The sequence below is a fragment of the Schistocerca cancellata genome, chromosome 4 (genome assembly GCF_023864275.1).
Source record: "Schistocerca cancellata isolate TAMUIC-IGC-003103 chromosome 4, iqSchCanc2.1, whole genome shotgun sequence".
NCBI classification, from domain to species: domain Eukaryota; kingdom Metazoa; phylum Arthropoda; class Insecta; order Orthoptera; family Acrididae; genus Schistocerca; species Schistocerca cancellata.
This window is the reverse complement of record NC_064629.1, coordinates 642,624,073-642,646,824: the sequence shown is the minus strand read 5'-3', so window position 1 is coordinate 642,646,824 and position 22,752 is coordinate 642,624,073. Positions and strand designations below refer to the sequence as shown.

Here is a 22,752-nt window from a genome sequence, read left to right as displayed (position 1 = left end):
CCTCATGGTGTGTCAGGCATGTATGTTCCTTGCAGCTCGAACTTCATCTGCACACCATACTGTTGCTAGTCCATCTCTGGAACGCCTTTTTTCCAACCATCCACAAACTACGATGCCATTTGGGATCCATGTGCAGCGTGTGCTGGAGTCTCTCTGTGTGGGGCCAGTATGACCCCAAATCCCGGGTTTTAACCTCCTCACCCCATGGTTACTGGAGAGGCCCAGAGTAATTTTAGATTTGGTGCAGTACAGGAGAGACAGCAGTCCTGCTTTCATTTTTAATGTAATATTCTCTGATATTTTATCTGAATACCACAACCCTGTAGCTGTTTTTACGGATACAAAGTCATGTGTTGATGGGAAGACGAGTGGCTGGCAGTGACTGATAACAAGCTCCGTGTCATCAAACCTACAACTCGGCCGTGGAGTACTTCCTTCCAGCCACGTTCTTGGGACGAGGTCCTTCTTACTCATCTTTGCAAAGGCCACAGCCCTATGACACATTCTTAACCCGGCAAGATGACCCTCCAATGTGTGGTGCTTGTGGCGTTGAGATCACTGTGGACTGCATTTTGTTTTCCAGCCAGCCGATTGTGGTGGATTTGCTGTCTATTTTATGTAAAGATCAAATGAATGTGGTTAGGGTTTTAAAGTTTTGTGAATTGCCCAACGTTTTTAACAAGATTTTAGTGAGATGTTCTTAATGTGTCAAAGGGTAGCTGGCTCACCTTAGATTTTTGTAAGTGGTCAGCCAGTCACATTTCCCTGCGATTTCCTTTTAGTTCTTCTGTGTTATGTTTTTTCTCTGTTTTAATTTCTTGATTAGCTCTCTTTCATCCTAATTGGTTTTAGTGCATGTGAGAGTACATGTGATACAGAGTTACTATGTGGTCATTTTGAGTGCTTGCATGGACAAGACTTTTAGTTCATCTTAACATTAGTTTGTTTTTATAATTGTAAGGGCACTGATGACCTCGCCATTGGGCACCCATCAGATCCAGACACACACATACATACACACACACACACACACACACACACACACACACACACACACACTCTCTCTCTCTCTCTCTCTCTCTCTCTCTCTCTCTCTCTCTGTAATTTATGTGCCACAAAGTATAAATCATATGCTTTCTGTATTTAACTCCACAAGAAATACTGGACTAAGAGGCATTCACAGACGTTATAATAAAACTTCCACTACTATTTATCTTAGTGGGTGATTTCAGTATGCAAAATGTGCTATGGGTCTCCTAATCTACTTGCCCTAGGGACAGAGTTGTTCAGAAGCCACAGGAGTTCTATATCCATAGCACTCTCAACACCACCTACTTCAGTACTGTTGCTGAATTATCCTCAGTCATAAACATTTCTTTCTGATCTCCACCTCTAGCATATTTTTCTCAGTGGGAAGTTACTGATGACCATCATTCCAGTAACACTTCTCTGTCTGGATTCATCTACCAGGCGGAATAGATGCTGAAATAATGCAGAACATTCTGGACTCCTTGCCATACCTGCAAAAGCTTTCAGAAATAGGTGTTATTCTGTGAGATATTTGGGCACATGGAAATTTAAGGAAATTAGCTAACTAGCAAGTATGGCAGCCAAAGAAGCATGCTGTTGCTTAATGGGCCAATCCCTTACATGTTATTACTTTCTACTGAAATAGAGAGCCATGGGGAAAAACTATGAGCAGAAATGGTGTGGCTGATAAAGGCGGCTACTTAGGCGTGGCAGATATCCTTCTGTCCATATAAATGGAGTGAATTTTTCCTCACTTATTTGGGGATTGGACACAGGCGGATGACCAACGGCTGGCTTCTTGAGAGAGAGAGAGAGAGAGAGAGAGAGAGAGAGAGAGAGAGAGAGACAGACAGACTTGCGTATAGTCTATGAAGGAATGATTCCCGCAAAGAAACTTTCACTAGCAGAGCAGAATGAGTACTTTTATAAACCTCCATGATGGATGAAAACTATACTGGACAGTCCTTCAAACAGGATTTTTGGTCTTTCCAGTTTAATCCAGTTTCTGCTGTAGTATGAAAGTTTCATTCTGGAACTGCACTACAAGGTTGTGGAAGGTATAGTTTGCCTTATCATGGCTTTCAGTATTGTTTTTCTAGTGAGGTGCATGAGATAGCTTCACTGGAATTTAGAAATCATAGAGGTGCGGACTTATTGTAGTTCTCTGTTAGGTCTTGAACTGTACTCATATAATTAATTTAGAGAGATCCACTTCAGTTGTCCTAACAATTATTCAAACCACATCTGGTTTCGGGGTAATGAAATCACATCTGCAGGTGTATAAAATTATTGTATGTGATAACACACAATGTGCAGTTGGGCTAGTCAGTGCAGGGGCACCAGATCACTTCATCTTGACAAAATATGTCTGCCGTTAGGCGGCCACACACATGAATGTCAGCCATGTTGACCACGTTGGCCAGTCATGGTTGGCACTCATACCGTGCACCTGTCCGACAGCAGACAGTTTCTGCCTAGATGCAATGATTTGGAACCCTTGCACTGATTGGCATGACCCCATATTATGCATCCCCAAATACAATAATTTTATACACCTGAAGAAGGGATTTTAATATTCCGACATCAGTCGTCGTTTGAATAATCATTAGTACAACTGAAGTGGATCTCTTTAAATTAATCATGCTTCTCAGTTGCGGATGTCCTACATACCAAATCATGTAATTATATAGTTCAAATAATAGAGCATTGAACGTGAAATACAAAGATCCAGTTTTGATTTCTGATTCAGCACACAGTTTCAATGTTTTGGTGAGATTGTGTATACTACATTACAAAGTAAATGTTTTGTTGTCACTCCTGCTACAAGCTCTGCATGGAAATGGCAATGACTGATGGTACTTGTTTTCTGATTTTCATTTTCCTCTTGTAGTATTTCTGAAGTGTTCTGTGATGGTTGTGGATTGCTATAGTGACAGATCTTACTAGATTCCATCGAGGGAAATGGATTGCTGCCAATGTGGTTTGCACAGTTGAGACAGTAGTCACAAATGTCTTGGGGGTTTATAGAGCTATTGTATACAAGATACAGTGGATACTTTATGGTGTGACATTGCTTCAGTGTCAGGTTTGGAATAATACCATATATAAAACACAGGCAGAGTACTGGTGCTGTTATCTTGCTGGAGATTTCATGATGACATTTAAATTTTGAAAAATGTTACGTGGCTTTTGGTTGTGATGACCAGTAGAACATGATTAATGGCAAACATGATAATTATCATAATCAAAATGGAGTATCATGTTTTCTGCTCTCTTCACAGCAAAACTCAGTTATGCTACATATGTTCTGACTTTAGACTGCTTTCATTCATGTTACAGGGATTCTCAATAGCTTCATAAAGTGGATATAATGTTTAATAAATGCATATAACGTTTTCATATCCTGAACGGAATAATAATGTTATGTATTATAGGTTAAAAGTCACTAATGCCATTGATCTCTTGGTGCACAGGAACCAAAATAATTCAGGTGAACAGTCTAAATATTTACAAGGAGAAGCCAATAGAAAAGCAGCAAACATTTTAGTCAAGAAGACCCTGACTGAAACTAGTGGAAGCTTTAAAAACATAAGGATATCATTTCTGCGACAGATCAGAAAAGACAGGTGAGATCCCTGCATGATCTCTCTCTCTCTCTCTCTCTCTCTCTCTCTCTCTCTCTCTCTCTCGTCTGTCTGTCTGTCTGTCAGAGAGAGAGAGAGAGAGAGAGAGAGAGAGAGAGAGAGAGAGAGAGAGAGAGAGAGAGAATGCATTCAAACAACTTTGTGCTGTCATGTAGTGAGCCAGTTTCTTCTTACCTTATGTGCTGTTCTGTTCCTTACAGGAAATGCCAAAGACTCCTGCGTGACTGTGCGTGTATACTATGGCTCACAATCAAAGGTAAACATTTTCAAAATGATAATTCTAAGTAACTTGGAAATATTGGTGTTTCTTTAGATTTTTCTCTATTCTAATATTTGAACTAATTTTATTGAGAAGTCTAGATGCTTCACACACACAATCTACTGGGTTTTTGCGCTATTCACCTCTGGAAAATGGTATTTGGAAGGGAGTGAGAAATTCATTAGGGATAAACTGTAGGAAACCTGTTCTAGGACTGAATTAAAAATGGAAATAAAAATGATCTTGGCACATGTAGAAAGTTTATCCACAATTAAAATTGTGTTTAATTTATCATGTCAGTACACATTTTGACCCTATGTTCGTCTTCAGATAGCCTGTAGTAAGAAAAGTTATTACATAACTTCTCAGATATAGTACAATATGTTGCAATACTAAAGGAACAAAATTTATAAATACAATAATAACAGATGGAATATAGCTACCAGTTGTGAAATAAATATTTCACCTTATTGTGTATCCCCAACTTATCATAATCTATCTGCAGATGTTGTCTAGTAAAGATATCCATAGGCTGATATGCAGCTGCTAGTTGTGTTCTGAATTATGATGGACTGTAGCCAGTTGAGTGCATATGTACCACTTCTCTCTCTTACTAGCATAATTGAAAGTCTACATTTTATTTATACAGATATAATTAATTACGTATTGGTCTCCATTAGTGAAAACAGTTAAATGAAAGTCTGAGGTAATAAAATTAGGCCTACTTAAACTGCAGCTATTTTCTTTAGGAGCCATCAAAAAGATACAGTAAAGACACCAATCACATTATTTAAGGTGGACACATGATCTGCAACAACTCACAGCAAGCAGTGTTGCTGCATCAGTTTCTAGTGTTGTCTCACTTGGTGGCTGTCGCTCTATAATTGATAAATTATGGAGAATCTTGTCTCTTATATCCATGTAAACAATTGCCTTTCAAAGAATGCTTAAACTACCATTTAGTGATGCTTAAATACAAGAGAAGTTTAATATATGAAACAGGTCATCATAGTGATGGATTTTAATCAACAGAAATTATTAAACTTCATCTCTGAAGTTCTTCAGAGAAAGTATTATAAAACCACAAGATTAATATTAATCGTAGGGCATTGTAACTCTACAGAACAACATTATCTTATTTCTTATTGCAAATGATTGATAATATGTGGTAAATACTGTTTAAAGCCAGGAAACATAACAGAAAGCCTGTTGGGTATGAGATGACTTAAAACAGCACATATGAAGAATTTATTTTTAATTACGCCTTGAAAGAAGTTCTAAAGGAAAGTGTGATTAAAATCTTTTGTGTTGTAAAGTAGACTGAATATTTCTATTTCTTCTAGCAAATTCATTAGGTTTCCGTTCTGAAGTCTGGGGAGAAAGTCTAAGTTACCGTCATTATGTATTGCAATGTGATTTGATGTTCTTAAGTGCAACCTAGATATTAGCTTAACAGCCTTCATCTTTTCTGTGTGCTGTTTACACCTGATGACAATTTTTTTTTTCAGTTTGCCCAATGCATTATCACAATCTCAATATCTTAGTGTATAAATACCAGAGTTTTGATAAATTGCCAGCAATTTTTTTCTTTATTGTGTCCTCTTACCTTTTATAATATGTTTTCTGAGCAAAACGAAATTTTTATACCACACTTCTTAAAACGGTTCAAAATTTTATCTTAACTACACAACTAGTTTCGGCCAAACAGTTATCTTGTGGCAGGACTTCTCAGATTTGTCACATCATTTGCTTTAGCTAAAGAAACTATTTTCAGATGTGGGTAACTATGCAGACAGGGGCACTTCATGGCCAAACTAGTACTTTCACATGCAAATGCGATTGCAAAATCTTTGTCTGTACCAGTACTGTGACTAATACCTTTGCAGTTCTTGGGTGTGGATACTAACAAAATTTACAAGTAACCATGCAAATTAGTCGCACATTATTTTGAATGTGACTAATAATGAATTAGAAGGGGCTTGAGTCCTCCTCCCCCTACTTACTACTACTATTACTGCTACTCCTATTGATCCTATTGTTGTTACCATACTTCTTATTCCAGCTTCTGTTTTGTTTCAGGTCAGAACTGACATCTGAGAAATTAAGACATCAGTATGAGGGCCAGTTGAATAAGTATACAAATGTTGTTAAAGGATGGCAGTATCGATGGTTTGTTTTGAACCCAGAAAGTGGCACACTGAATTATTATTTGGTACGAATTAGTATTGTATAAAACTATAGAGAACTGCACTTTCCTCATGTCCTTGTTAGACTGTAGCCGAACCTAAACACTCTCCATGATATCTTTTGATTTTTACTACTCTGCCATTTCATTTGTATGAAAAGGCTCTTTCATGCTGGATGTTTGAAGAGTAGCAATGCACACTTGGAGCTTGAATGGTGTCGAATATATATGCAGAAGTGTAAAAATGAATAATGAGACATAAATGTCCTATTGCCTTTTTCTAAAAAGGGTCCATCATTGATTATGAGAATAGTAGTCCAGAAGTAAGTTATGATGTCTTTACTGAAGCTCATTGTTGGATTTGGATCTAGTTAACTATGCAGATACAATCCATTCCATGATTATCAAATTTTTAGTTCAATAGTGAGTCACATTTTGAAGAAAAGGTACTGATAGAGTAACTACAAATAAACTGCTGTACCAGAAAGACTTTCGGAAGACAGGGATGAAGGAAACCAATATGTTTTTCACCTTCAAACTCAACTGTGTGTTTCGAGAGCGATGGAGGACTAAAAATTTTAACCAAAATCTGCCTATTGAGAGCTCATACATAGAATATTGTGTAAAGCTCGGCTCCCTCTGTTCATCCACGAGGCAGAGAAGGATGTGAGATGTTACTCTCATGTGGATTTTATATTCCTTTACTTTAAGATGGATTTTTGTTCTGTTTCATGTCAATAAGATATGCACTTACAATATAACTGATGATGTATGGAACTGTTTCTCATAAGGTGTATACCAGTATCTCTGTAACTGAAGAATCATCATAAATGTATGTAACATAAGGTGTGTCCATTGTGAAATATCGCACCACTACTGTTTACAGTATGGATGCAGGGTGCCCAAAACCTACAGGGTCTGCTTTATACAGACAATTAATTATTGAAAACTGGGCACTCTGAAGTATGGAAGCAATAGTCACAGAGAATATTTCAATTGTTACAACGTCTTAAATGGGCATGACATGTGAGGCATGTGTTTGTAAAATGCTTATATTTCGTAACAAACAACTGCTTGCTGCATCAGCATTATTGTTATTACTTTGAGAAACAATAATGATTCATCTGTGATGTGTCAACAGTGAAGTTTACTACAGTTTACAGTTCATGTTATGTTCACAAATATGGTGCATTACACATTAAAGGAATTCGCAGTAGTGCATTTAGTATATGTTACAACAGAATGTTGTGCCTGAAAAATCTGTTCTCTACAAACCACTGTGAAATGCATGGCAGAGGGTATGTTTCATTTTATTAGTTATTGGGGAATTTCCTGTTTCATTCACATATGGAATGTGGAACTGTGGAAAGAATGACTGTTTAAATGACTCTTTGTGCACTGTAATTAATCTAATCCTGTCTTCATGATCCCTATTTTAGTGATACTTAGGAGGCTGTAGTATATTAGTAGCATTATCGTTTAAAGCTGGTTCTTGATATTTTGTAAGTAGGCTTTCTTGAAAAAGTTAATGTCTATCTTCAGTAGTCTTCCAGTTAAGTTTCTTCAGTGCCTCTGTGACACTCTACCACAGGTCAGACAAACCTATGATCATTTGTGCTATCTGTCTCTGCATACGTTCAATATCCCCTGTTAGTCTTATTTGGTATGCGTCCCACACATTTGAGTAGTATTCTGTGGTGGGTCACATGAGTGACTTGTAAGCAGTCTCCTTTGCAAAGTGATTGCATTTCCCCAGCATTGTACTGATAAACCAAAGTCTGCCACCTGCTTTACCCATGACTGAGCTGAGTGAACCTATCTGATCATTACCTTTCACATCCCCACAAAGAGTTACACCCAGGTATTTGTATGAGTTAACCAGTTCCAACTGTGACTCATTGATATTATACTTGTAGGATACTACATTTTCTCATTTTATGAAGTGCGCAATTTTCCATTTCTGTACATTTAATATGAGCTGCCAATCTTTCAGTATCTAATGTGAGAAAAGTGCAAGTATGGTTTCACATGCTCGATGTTTTCAAAATCCATTCTGTTTGCCATGGAAGATGTCATTCTGTTAAAGATATCTCATTATATTTGAGCTCAGAATATTCTAAGATTCTACAACAGATGGATGTCCAGGATATTGTATGGTAATTTTGTGGCCCACTTCTGCTGCCCTTGCAGATGGATGTGTCCTGTGATTTCTTCCAACTTCTGTGAATGATTTTCTTTGTTTGAAGGATCTACGAGACCTTATAGTTAAAAGACAGGCTAGCTCAGCCAGAAATTCAGTATAGAATCTGTTAGGGATTCCATTGATTGCTGGAGCATTGTTAAATTTTAACAATTTCAGCTACTTCTCAATGCCACTGACAGTAATACTCATTTCACTCATGTTTTCAGTGGTGCAGGGATTAAAGTTGTGGTAACGCTCCAGAATTTTCCTTTGTAAAGGAACATTTGAGAATGAAGTTTTTGACATTATCCTGCTACAGTAGTCATTGAAGGCTTAATGCATTGCTGTCTTGACAGCCAAATGGATTGTATTCAGCATCTCTCTATCTATAGCCCTATGCTGTGTTTTACACCTATTACATGCAGTAGTCTGTTTCTTTAGAAGTTTCTTTGTGGTGACTGTATATCACAGAGGGTTCTTCCCACCATGAACTGTTGTACTGAGTATGTGCTTATCCAGTGTGTGGTCAACTATTTTAAACTTGAGCCATAGTTACTTTATATGCTCCTGTCATGAGATCAAAGTTTCAAGTTACATATTGAAATATTAAACTACTGCTTCTTTATCTGGTTTACTGAACATATAAGTATTTCTAGTAGTTTCTGCCCTTTGTACTTTGGTAGCCATTACTGTTACAGCTGCCTCATGCTCACTGATATGTGGACACCCTGAAAGAGGTCAGGTCTATTTGTGGCCGTTAGATCTAATGTATCTTCATCATCAGTGGGATTCGGAACTATCTGTTGTAGGTAGCTTTCAGAGAAGGCATTCAGTTATATTTCCTATGTTGTCTTGTCATGCCCACCACTAACAGAACTATAAGTTCCCCAGTTGATTTTTGAATGATTGAAGTCTTCTTTAATGATTACAGTATGATTTAGGGAACTTAAAATACAAGTGAACTGAGGTTTTTCTATTTTTTTCAGTTACATCAGGAGGCAAGTTCGGTGATATGTAAAAAGCACCAGTTATTACAATTTTATGCCCACCCTCGTTACTGAGTCTTTTGCAAACAGTCTCACTTGCTACTTCAGTTTCTATGTTGGCAGATTTGAGTTTCTTGTCTATTGTGACACACACCACCTCTGTTCCCCATCAGCCTATCCTCTCGATACACACTTAAATTTCCCTATCTCACTGCTATCAACTTGAGGTTTTAACCAGCTTTCTATAGCTAGTATTGTGTGAGCTTCAGTGTTTTTTAGGAGCACATCGAACTATGGCACTTCGTTGTGGATGCTTTGACAATTACCCACTAGGTATTTCATACTCTTGCCTTTGGCGGGCATTTCCTTGCATCTTACACTGATACTTCAGCATCTCCTACAGCTGTCGTTATCTGGACTGAATGGAGAGTTACCTAATCTAAAAATATCTTGTGTGCACTTCACACACTGTCAGTTGCTTGAGCAGCACTTTGATTCGTAATGCACACCCGACCCATTTTGGGGGACCTTACAGTTTTGAAACATATGGTGGAAGTCTAGGAAGGCACAAGCTAGCTGGTCATAGAGCCTATGCAGTTTCTGGGTCAAGCCTTCTACATGCCTCAGAACCAGGGGGCCACAATCTTTCCTGAGGACAATGCTGCAGATAGTGAACTTTGTTGAAACTTAGTGAGCAAGGTTGGTATTCTTAATCTTCTCAGCCAGTCACTGGAATAATCCAAGTATGACCTCTTGAGTCCAGACGACAGGAATGGTTTGTCCCCATGTGTGCCACAATCTGCAACTGGTTACACCCTGTTTCTTCAGTGGCTGCCAGAATGTCCTCTTCAATGTGTTGAATGTGGCCACAAGGCACACACACTCAGTGCACAGGGTGTTCCTTACCATCCCATGTTGCCGTTTCCCAAGGGGTACCATCATTCATCATATGCTTGAACTGCCAATGATTAATGTATGCCTCCCTTTTGTGTTTGGCTCCCTGGACACGGAACACATCATTTTTCCCAACAGCTGAAGTGAATCTCACTGGCTCAGTTTTGGTTTCGGTGGAAGACAACACTTTGAACTTCTTGGTTAGAGCAGTGAGTGCGACGTCTTGAGATTCCCTGGTCCCTATATTCTCTGTACAGGATTCTTAGACCTCCCATTGACATGCCACTCAGTTACGGGTCCTGTATGTCCTGTAGAAGAGGCAGTTTCCAAGGGAAAGGATATTACTGGAGGTACCTTTGGTATTTTTTATACACGATTCTCGGTAGCCCTCCCAAAACACCCATTCGACGCATATTCCAATCACATGACCGTAGTCAGGGCAGTATCCAGCTTCTTACGAATGATCAGTATTCATCCTATGCCCAAGATCAGCATACATAGTGGGGCTGCATTGTACCTGGTACAAAATTATGCAGAACTGTAAACAGATAACTTAAAACTAAGTGTGCCCATTCTCTTTTAAGTTATGGGTCTGATATGCTAAAACTATTCCCAGAAGCTTTTTACTGCTGAAGTGATTTGTAGCCAAGATGAGTTATCTATTATGACAACAGAGAAACTTATTGCAAAATTAACCATTTCTCTGAAACATTTTTCGGGTTATAGTCACTAACAAATTTGAATACTGTTAATTTAATTAGTTACGACCCCCATAGATCATTTGAACAATTCAATTCTTTTATCAAAATGATGAACAAGTCAGGTCAGTTTACGGGATATGTATACATGATTACTGTTAAGATTTATGAACACATTGTCATTTTATTCCTACTTATACAGCTACAATTAAAAACAAGCCCCCTTTTTTCCTGTCTACCAGTTTTTCAGTAGAAATTTGTTTATGACAGATGCAGACAGTATATGCTTATGCCAAAAGAAGAAACGTATGTGATACAGTAGTTATTTACAGTAACTGCAAATCACAAATAATGATTCATCACAAAATAGACTTGAACAACACTCATAACTTACAAAGATTCTCCATTTGCAAACATCTGAAAACTATTCTCATGATTTCTGATAATTGTCAAAAAATGTACATTTCTCCACATTGATACACACTGAATCTTGGGCTACATGATTATTTAAATGAGAATACTACTGACAAAATTGCAACAGATGTTGTGGCCCAAAGTATATTTTTTGTGGCACACAATTTAGGGAAAATACACAATGTATCATGACACATGCACGAGTCTTGACACAGTCAACACAAAAAACACATTTAAATTTTACATCATGTTTCTGGAACCAACAAAGGAATGGTTCAATCCAGCGTGTCAAAACCTACCCTGAAATTTTTCATGCAGGTAGAATACATCGAAAGAAGTGCACTGTCAATATGTTTGCTGCTAAGGCACACGGCAAGTATTTCAGAGAAATTAAAATTTCTCATTTTTTCCGCATGAAGAACTGCTTATAACAGCACTTTCTACAGCCCTTCCTGTGTAGCACTCAAATCAGTGAATAAGCATATGTAGCTGCCAAGATGATGTAGCGCCACATAGTGTTAAGTCCAAGGTGGATGCATGCGATTTTTAGTACTTATTCCATGCCAAGAATTCCTTACTTCATTAATTTTTTGAATAACTTGCAGTTCATTTCGACAGATAAACTGTTGCAGATGTAATTGTTACAAAGGTGACTACAAGAGCAGAAAAAAGAAAGGCAGTCTATGATGTTACCTTACGGATGACTTCCATCAGTCAGGACTTTAATTTGTTGACATTAAATATTTTATAACAATTCCTGTAGCACGGTTCTGATGATAAATTTTGAATAATGTATATTTCACTAACAATGAAGCGTTATCGTTGTTTATTCCCTGTACTTGTCACAAAAATAGATAGTGCCTATTGGATGACGAATCAATCATTTTTCTTACATCAGCCACACCTGATAAAAGAAAGATTAATGCATTCAGGTGCTTTACAGAAATTACCAGTTTTATTTAGACTAAACTGGAATGTAGTAAGAAAAGGTGGTGGCTGTTGTTCTGCATATTGTGCTGCGTACGAGGCATACTTGATCAACCGGGTTCCCGGGTTCGATTCCCAGCGGGGTCAGGGATTTTCTCTGCCTCGTGATGACTGGGTGTTGTGTGCTGTCCTTAGGTTAGTTAGGTTTAAGTAGTTGTAAGTTGTAGGGGACTGATGACCATAGATGTTAAGTCCCATAGTGCTCAGAGCCATTTGAGCCATACTTGATCAAATTTGTAAAATGTGGTTATGCAAACTGTCAATGTAGAAATGACTGAAGTTTAGCAATACTGTTCCGCTGATAAACCTGAAATGAAAAAGGGCTTTCAGAAATTATGTTATTCTACAGTTATCTGAAAAATGATTTACACTGCTCGAAAACATATTTTATCGAGTGGGTGAATCACACAATTAATTTTGAGTGAAATCTGAATTACATTAACAGTCGTTTTGTAGTCCTCCTAAAGACCAAGGTGCCATTATGTCCAGGCCAAGAGCCCAACAAAAGCAACAAATTATTCTCTATAAATGGTAGGAAGACATTTTGGATGAAACATTGAAAATTATTCTTTCCTCTTTTTCCAGATTTTGCTACAGTGATTACAAGACTTTCACAAGTAATTAGTCCTTTTTTTTTTTTTTTATTTTTTTTTGTCCTAATTTGTGTGATGTTCCTGAAGACGAGAGAGAGTTGCAGAAGCAGACATATCATACAAATGTGTCATAACATTCATCGACTCTACAAGCTACTCTGTCCTGCAAATACATGGGGGGAGGGGGGGGGGGGAGGAGATATCTCAGAGTGCAAGTAAAATAAATCCTTAGCTATACAATCCAGTTTTCTGGAAGTAAAACGAATGTGCTCCCTTACTAAGGCAAAACAAGCGCACTATCCTAATGTTCTCTGTCTTTTTTTTAACTTGAAATGATAAAGTGTGGTTTGCACTAAGCTTGAATGATTGGCTTAATACACAGCTTTTAGTGGATAACAAGAAGCTGCGTCTTCACGTCAGCTATGAATTTCTCTATAGTATTATCTATTAATGACTTCTCCTCTACACTTTTACTTGAAGCGAACTTCATAATTTTGTGACTTCCATTTCTGTATAACTTCCTAAATCTTTTTAACCAGTTCAAAGAAGTGTGGAAATCAATAATATTCATCTCATTTGCAGTCCAGAGCACCCAGTCTTGTAGACTTCCCTTGGTAATGGTGCATTGACTCTCACAGGCTGTTCTAAATCTTTCAAATAGTTTTTCTTTCACACTTTTGTGAGTTTCATTTTGGTGCATGTTTTGTACTTTGTGTAAATCTTTTTCCCATTAATGCAGTTCATGTTGAGATTTTATAAAATGGAACCAGATTTGCACACTGCTTAAGATTGTTTTCTTCCTCCTCTATTTTCTTTCTCACTGGGAGCTGTTACTGTACATGTTTTTTTGGGCTTATAAGGTACTCAATTTTTGTTCTGAACTATAATTTTGACAAGTCATCGTTCAAACAACAATTCATGGAATCATAGTGTTATTTCCTGTTTCTTCCAATGTTTCCACAATTTCTAACGAAATGTTCACATTGTTGGAATGAATGTCCAAGAAATTAACTAATAAATAACAATTACATCGGTCTTCAGGAAAATTAGGTGATTTTGATCACATATCGCTACCACATTCTTCATATTTCATCTTAACAAGGTGGAAACCATTAATTGGGTTCCGCATTACTGTGAACCTCTGGAACGTGCCAAAAGGCAGATGCTATTAGCTACATATACCAAGAAGTCACAAAGAAAGTTAATTCAGTTTTATCTCTATTGTTAACACTTAGCGATACTGCAAAGACAACTGCCAATTACACTGAAGCACCATTCAGATACAGTGATATGTAAACAGGAAGAATACAGCACTGCGGTCGGCAATGACTGTATAAGACAACAAGTCCTTGGCGCAGTTCTTAGATCGGTTACTGCTGTTACAATGGCAGGTTATCAATATTTAAGTGAGTCTGAATGGTGCATGAGCAATGGGACACAGCACCTCCGAGGTAGTGATGAAATGGGGATTTTGCCGTATGACCATTGCACAAGTGTACTGTGAATATCAGGAATCTGGTAAAACATCAAATCTCCAACATTGCTGTGGCTGGAAAAAAATCCTGCACGAATGGGACCAATGATGACTGAAGAGAATTGCTGCAGATTTCAATGTTGGGCCATCAACAAGTGTCAGCGTGTGAACCATTCAACGAAACATAATTGATATGGGCTTTTGGAGTCAAAGGCCCACTGTGTACCCTTGATGACTGCACGACACAAAGCCTTATGCCTTGCCTGGGCCCGTCAGCATTGACATTGGACAGTTGATGACTGGAGACGTGTTGTCTGGTCAGACGAGTCTCGTTTCAAATTGTGTTGAGTGGATGGACATGTACGGGTATGGAGACAAGCTCATGACTCCATGGACCCTGCATATCAGCAAGGGACTGTTGAAGTTGGTGGAGGCTCTGTAATGATATGGGGTGTGTGCAGTTGGAGTGACCTGCATCCATTCATGCCCTTTGTGCATTCTGACGGGCTTGGGCAATTCCAGCAGGAAAATATGACATCCCACACATCCAGAGTTGCTACAGAGTGGCTCCAGGAACACACTTCTGAATTTAAACACTTCTGCTGGCCACTAAACTCCCCAGACATGAACATTATTGAGTGTATCTGGGATATCTTGCAACATGCCGTTCAGAAGAGATCTGCTCTCCCTTGTACTCATACGGATTTATGGACAGCCCTGCACCCTACATGATATTAGGCAGGTGTACCAGTTTCTTTGGCTCTTCAGTGTATTATGAATATTAAAGGAGTTCAAATTTGAGCGAATAGTAACTGTGCACAATTGTGTCTGAGAAACTATTAATGGAAACTGAAATTCTCTTTACAAATTGATTGAATAGTGCTGAGGTTCCTGGTCTTTCATGGCACTGCTCTACTCACAGTGTGTCTTGGCAGCTAAAATTTCAACATTATGATTTGTTAGGTGTATTCTTCCCGTATAAAAAAGTTCATGACACGTTTCGACCTGTTGGATTCAACAGTTCCCTTGTAAGTTTTTGAGACTATTTTATCTGGTACATGTGCCTTCTTCTGGTTCCTCCCATGTGCGGAAATAAGCTTGTTGTGTATACTGTATAAGTCATTGATTGAATGTGTTTTATTCTTCTGTAAAGACTCACCTCTTCTTCATGCTTGTTACTTGCAAAATTCAGTATGTAAAACTTTAAGGGAATGATTTTTATTTTTGATGAGATGACGTCTCACACTTCAAATGGGGTTCTGCTTTCTATGTAGAGGATAACATGATTTACACTGACATAAAATTCCTGTTTAATATCAAAGTCTTTGCGTGGATTATAAGTTGCTGTTGAGTGGTTAGCTCATACATCTTTTTGTTTCATAATGCACACTGAATTTATTTTTCACTTAGGTAGGGGAATAGCTTTGGATTTATTTTTAATTGTATTTTACTAATTAATTATTGCTGAGCAATTCATTATTCAGAAGTGACAGTAGTGACAGAAGCAATGATACTTAGGGATTAAAAATACAAATAACTTGAACTGGAATGATTACCAAATAATTTTGTGGGGAAGCAAACCAAAGACTACAATTTACTGACAGAACATTTAGAAAATGCAGCAGGTCTACTAATGAGACTGTTTACACCACATTGTCTGCCCTCTTTTGGAGTAATGCTGTGCAATGTGGGATCTGCATCTGATGGGACTGACAGAGGACATGAAAAGGGTTCAAAGAAGGACAGCTCATTTTGTATTATCGTGAAATAGGGGAGAAAGTGCCATGATCATGATACATGAATTGGGGTGGCAGTCATTAAAATAAAGGCATTTGTCATTGCAACACGATCTTCTCGTGAAATTACAATCACTAACTTTCTCCTCTGATTGCGAAAATATTCTGTTAGCACCCACCTATTTAGGGGGAAATGACCACCAGGGTCATTCAAGGGAAATAAAAGCTCACACAGAACAATTTAAGTGCTTGCTTTTCCCGCGAGCTGTTCAAGAGTGGAACAGTAGAGAAATAGCTCAAAGGTGGTTTGATGAACCCTCTGCCAGATAATTAATTGTGAATGGCAGAGGAGTCACATAGATGTAGATATAGTAAATGAAGAAAAACTGTATTAATGATGAATGTGTTGAATATGTTGTGTTTATCTTTCCTAACATTATTGAAAACATATGATTCAATTTCCTTTCTGTGTTGTACATCTGAAACTTGAAATTCCAGGGTGCTGGTTTGAGAAGAAATTATGTACCTTTCATGTTATTTGATGTATTTGTAATTCATAGAATATGACCTTTGAGTGGAAATATTAAGTGTTGCATTAAATTTCTTACCTAGAATGAAACTGAAAAAAGACAGAGACCAAGGGGCTCAGTTCACCTCGCTGCAGCTGTTATATCACCAAGTGATGAAGACAGTAACACTTTCACTGTCAATTCAGCTAGTGGTGAAATGTTCAAGCTGAGGGCAGCAGATGCAAGATCACGGCAAGAATGGGTTAATAGGATACGTGCTGTAGCTGAAATGCATACAATGGCTATAGCTCAGGTACATTAGCTTTAAATTTGTTGTTGTTCTTGTTTGTGTGGTGCTTTTATTGAATAGCTTTTTCTTTGGAATTCCTATCCGTTAACTACGTTGGCATTAATATTGGTAACAGGGATTTTTTTTCCACTGCATAGCTGTTTGTTGTTTGTTAACATTAAGTGATTGAGTTGCTCCACGCTGGTGCACAAAACTTAAGGATGAAAGTAAGGACAAATGTAACAATGATGTGCCATTGCCGAGTAATATAGCTCAATGGAACTTGAACCATAAATAGAAAGAACTGCTACAGTGTAGTACAGAAGGTAACTGAAAGGAATATGCAGTGAGACAAATGGAAATAATCGGTAAGGAGTTCTCATGGTAGGGCATTCCATTCATGTGACAGTGCAGTTGACAACTGCTGGTTAGTTATTAGTGCATGTAGATGTGCTCCAATACATTTCAACACATCACACATATGCTCAATGGGATTTCAGTTGGGTAGAATGGGCAGGTCAGTCGATTTGTTGAGTATCCTCTCATTCCAAGAGCTGCTCCACCTGTGCAGTTTGATGAGGTCGCATATTGTCACCCATAAAAATGAAGTCGGGGCTGTATGCACCCTTGAAAAGACACAACCTGTGCAACATTATGCCTCCACACATTAAAACATGGGAACCGCCAAAATGGTCATGTTAGACAATATTCTTGGATGCATTACGTGTTCCCACCTCTTACCGTATGATGCTATATCCAGCATAGTTGAACATCATTCTGGTGCTCCAGCTTTTATGATATGGGGAGGCATAATGTTGCATGGGCTTACTGACCTCCAAATCTTTGAAAATAGTACACTCATTGGAATACATTGTGACACTACTCCTTCCACATGTGCAACTTTTGAGGGGTGCTTTTGATCCTGACTCCATTTTTATGGATGACAGTGCATGACTACTTTGAACAGTGCAAGAGGAGGAGCTCTTGGAATGAGGGAATATTTGGTGAATGGATTGTCCTGCGCGTTCCCCTGGCTTAAAGCATATCAAGGATGTGTGGGATGTGTTGGGAGACATATTGCAGCATGTACACGTGCACCAGTGACCATCTAGCAGTTGTCAATTGCACTGGTGGAGAATGGAATGTTACCAACCTTGTTTCCTGCATGGGAGCATGTTGCAGAGCATGCATTGCCATTCATAGTGATCACACAACGTGTTAAGAACCATGTCCTGCCTTTTGTAATGTCCAGGGGACATCATGAATCACAGCGACTACAGTGTTTTATTGTCTTTGACTGAAAGTTTCATTTCTGTTTCACCTTATTATATATTTCTTTTAGTTCTCTTCTGTGCTAAATTTTAGGAGTTCTTTCTATCTATGTTCCAAGTTTTATCAAGCTATATTACTTGGTTGTGACAAATCATGCGAAAGTTGCATTCATCCTTAATTTCTGCACACCACTACAGTAGTAGTATGTGGGCAATGATAAATAAAAAAATTAACTTGTAAATAAGTTGAAAGTTGAGTTGAAGAGAGTTCATGGGAATTGCATCAGTGCTCAAGACCACTGATTACTGATTAAATGAATTTAAATGTGGTACATAGCACAAAACATGTAGATTTGAAACATTATAAATGCCAAGTTTAGATTTATTTTAAAGAAATATTTGATAAAAATTATGTTCTTAAGATAGAGTACCATTAAATTAAGAGTAATGATATTGTTGACATATTACATGTGTCATGTAATAACTTGTATGAAATGCTACATTTGGAGTAGTTGAGTGTAATGGATGCTGCATTTGTTGACTTGTGTGCACAGATGCTCAAGAGAAGGCCATTTTAAAATCATGTTACAGCATAATTCTAAAGCATTTGGTATCTTCTGTGATTGAAGACAAAATGTAGATCTCCACTACACCCTGAGATTCAATTGCCTTCAAAACAAGGAGTTAGCAATTGTGAAAGTGCACAATAAATAAATAAATAAATATTTGATTGGTGAGAGAAGTGAAGGCAACCTATTTGTGTAATGTCCTTTTAATTGACTGTGAATAATGGTAAAACAGAGGCTCTTATTTCAGAGCGTTATGGACTGCCTAAGTGATTGGTTGAAGCAGAAATGACAAAGATTAGCACCATGACCATGTGTCAGCTTTCACTGCAACCACTGTGACAGTAAAAGTGCAGTAGCTTGGCTTTTAAATAGTTCGCCCTCACACAGTACACCAGATTTGTTTCTATGTGACTATTTTCTGTTTCCTTCTAAAAAAGAAGTTCTTTGTGGACGTACATTTTTGGTCAGCAAAGAGACCAGTTTTGCTGTAAACGAGGACTTGCAATCAACCTGCCCTACATTAATTTTCTTGTAAATGAAGTGCTAATTTAGTATAAATTAATGTAATTTAGAACACAGCCTTTAATTTTGTCACCTGGAAGAAGCAGTTTTGCGATTATGAGCAATTGGTATTACTGAAAACTGCAAATGTTTCCCATTGTTATTATTCATACCATTTGTGCAGCTCTGTGATGAGAGGTATTTGGCATATGTATAAAACTAAACAGTTGATTATACATTTTCATGAGAGTTTTTAAAGCCTCATTGTGACATCTTGGCAAATTATAGCTGTGTTGTTATTTGTAGAAACATTTTGTTTTTGTGGCACAGAGTAATCCACCATTACCACCACGGGAGCACATTTCCCTTGTACATGCTCCAGCACCTGTTTCACAAGTGCAGTACTCTCTAGAGCTGCTTGATGCATTTGCTACGGTGCGTGATCACATACATCGTGCAGAACAGTCTTGTCAGCTTATGAGCCAGGAAATTGAGGAGCTACCAGCTTCAGGTAGGTACCTTGAAGGAAAAATGTATGAGCTTCAATCCGGGTGTTTTTTTTTTTTTTTTTTTTTTTTTTTTTTTTTTACCAGACAGTATAGTTGGTTTTTGGGTCCACCAATCAACAGCCACCATTCTGTTACAAATCTGACATTTTCATGAACTTACACACAATGACTGTCAAATATAAGTTGTTATAAAATTGTACATCACCTTTTTTTGTATTTGATTTTGAAACCCTCTTTGATTATTTGGATATCCAGACAATAAAATGATACCAACATGCAATTCCATGATTGAGATCAAAATTGGGCAGAGGCAGGCTACTCACTGTTGATGTTGGTGTTCTTGATCACATTAAACTATGTATCATGCTGAGTTTCCTGGCCTTTCATGGCACTGCTCTACCATTAGCCATTCAAATTTGCATACAGGGTGAAGCGAAATTCGTGCACTTGGGCTTCACAGTGCGGTTCCTCACATGCCAGTGACAAAAACACGTCTCTCACAAAATTTCATCTGGTGAGTACATCCGGCAGAAAAATGACATTAAAGAGTGGCAATCTGGCAACACTGTAACCACTTGTATGGTAACTACCTCTGCCAGCTCATATTGGTTGTGCTGTACAGTTGGTGCAGTGGATAGTTTTGGGTTAGCATGCAGGAGGTCGAGGGTTTGTTCCTAGGTTAAGGTACATGTTTTTTATTTGGTAAATGTAGTCCAGGTGGTACGGTATCTGGCATCTTCATTGTCAACAGCGATTGCAGCAGGTCCTCTAGAAAACATTTGCACTTAGATACTACAATTGTAGAAATGGAAGATTGGTTAGCTTTGAAAGAAGCCCTTTCAATGTCGTGGTGTGAACTTGTTCACACTACTTCATCTACTAGAAGCGAAACCTGTTTTCCTTGTACCCTTCTCCAATGGTCCCATAGATTAGTACCAACTATTATTCTTGCCTCCTTGAGGTCCATTACATTTTGTTAGGGACAGTAGGACTAGTAACATACTTTGAAAATAATGTCCAAAGTTGGCTACTATTTGTTTGTGTTATCACCATGGTCCCATTAATTGTGCCTTTCACCGAGCGAGGTGGTGCAGTGGTTAGCACGCTGGACTCACATTCGGGAGGACGATGGTTCAATCCCGCGTCCAGCCATCCTGATTTAGGTTTTCCGTGATTTCCCTAAATCGCTCGAGGCAAATGCTGGGATGGTTCCTTTGAAAGGGCACGGCCGACTTCCTTCCCCGTCCTTCCCTAATCCTATGAGACCAATGACCTCGCTGTCTGGTCTCCTCCCCCATAAACAACAACAATTGTGCCTTTCAACATTGAGTCTGGTAACCGTTTGCTGTTCAGTGTGTATGTCAATACATTATTATTATTATTATTATTATTGTTATTGTTATTGTTATTATTATTATGATTATCATAATCGACGGGATTGTGGAAACATCACATCTGTTACCATTAGGGAAACAGTGTAATTCAAATATGAACATTTCACAATTAGCGGTGTCGGGAGGAATCGTGCAGAACAATATCTGTCAAAGGGATAATGCATGTTAGGTGCAACAGTGTGCAGGACTGATGACGTGTTTGTACTGCATGTGCTATCCACCAGACAGGGAGCAGTTGCGAGTGGAGTAAAGTGCCTGTGACAGACTGTAATGTACATGTGTACATGTATCGAATTTTCTCATTGTAGACCTCTAAACCAGCGCGACAGACATATGGCATGCACAAACGATGAATATATGGGTATGTTCCTGTTCCTTGGTGCATCCAATAACTGGACTGGTGTTCCAACTCACAAATATGCTGTTAGATATCCTCATCGATGCCATCCAGATAAATATGTGTTTCGTCGTCTGGAGCTGCACCTTCGGGAGTTAGGCTCTGTTCTTCCACAATCATGTGTCAGAGGTCTTCCACAGACACACCATACTCCAGCTACTGAGGAAGCTGTTCTGGAGGTCATACACCAAGAACCTCTGCGAAGTACACATAGTGTAGCAAGACACCTGCATGTCTTGCAATGCGAGGTCGTTAACACGCTGCACTACCATGGGCATCACCCCTATCATTATGCTTTGATGCAACACCTGCATTCTGCAGATCGCCATCAGCAGATACAATTCTGTGAATGGTTCCAACAACAAGAATTGGTAGCACGTGTTCATGCTGCTCTTGTTACTGTGGATGCAGCTTCGCTGCGAAGGTTCAAGAGCTGTGAGATGTGACGGGTTTTGCAATGTTTGGATGTGCAGGGAGGTCGCTTTGAGCATCTGTTGTTCTGAGGACAACGTATTCTTTGTGAAGGTCATATGGTCATTAATATGAGCTTTATTATTGTCACTGGTTGCTAATGTGCTACATCTGAGTGCTCATAGTACATGTAGTAGAAATAACAAGTAGATGTTGTGTTATTGCACGGTGCTATCATCTTTAGTATCTCGAAACTGATAATGTTTTTGTAATTATTCTGTCCTATGACATGTCATTTGTTTCAACTCTTACCTGTCTAACCACGTATTTATAATGTTCAGCATTACAAAATGTTGTAAATTTAGGATACATATGAACTAAGAAACGATGTATGTTAAGTTTGATACGTCAGAATGAAATTAGCAAATAAAAAAAGTTTACCCCAACCCAGGATCGAACCCTCGACCTCTTGCATGCTAACCCAAAACTCGATCCACTGCACCAACTGTACAGCAGAACTAGTGTGAGGTGACGTGGTTAGTTACTATAAATATGGTTACAGTGTTGCCAGATTGCCACTCTTTAATGTCATTTTTCTGCCGGATGAACTCGCCAGATGAAATTTTGTGACAGACTTTTTTTATTGCTGGCATGTGAAGAGTCGCGCTGTGAAGCCTGAGTGTACGACTTTTGCTTCACCCTGTATATGCAAACTGAAATTGTCAGCCTGTCATAATTCCTCCCATTATTGTTAATAATGCACACCTATCTTTCTTAGAAGAAAGATGGAGGAGGGGATTACAGATGAATCACAATCTAA

General features: G+C 38.4%; 1 protein-coding gene across 4 annotated transcripts in view; it reads left to right on the top strand.

Annotated features, from left to right (window-relative positions):
• Nucleotides 1-22,752, top strand: part of LOC126183372 (oxysterol-binding protein-related protein 11-like) — a 194,370-nt gene that overhangs the window by 40,848 nt on the left and 130,770 nt on the right. For 2 of the 4 annotated variants that reach the window (XM_049925303.1, XM_049925302.1), the window contains 5 exons: nt 3,504-3,656; nt 3,875-3,930; nt 6,013-6,145; nt 16,695-16,904; nt 19,552-19,732. In XM_049925303.1, the coding sequence (XP_049781260.1) occupies nt 3,914-3,930; nt 6,013-6,145; nt 16,695-16,904; nt 19,552-19,732 (541 nt within the window). In that variant the 5' untranslated portion in view covers nt 3,504-3,656; nt 3,875-3,913. The remainder of the gene's footprint in view (nt 1-3,503; nt 3,657-3,874; nt 3,931-6,012; nt 6,146-16,694; nt 16,905-19,551; nt 19,733-22,752) is intronic. The other 2 variants (XM_049925305.1, XM_049925304.1) reach the window with 1 other exon arrangement.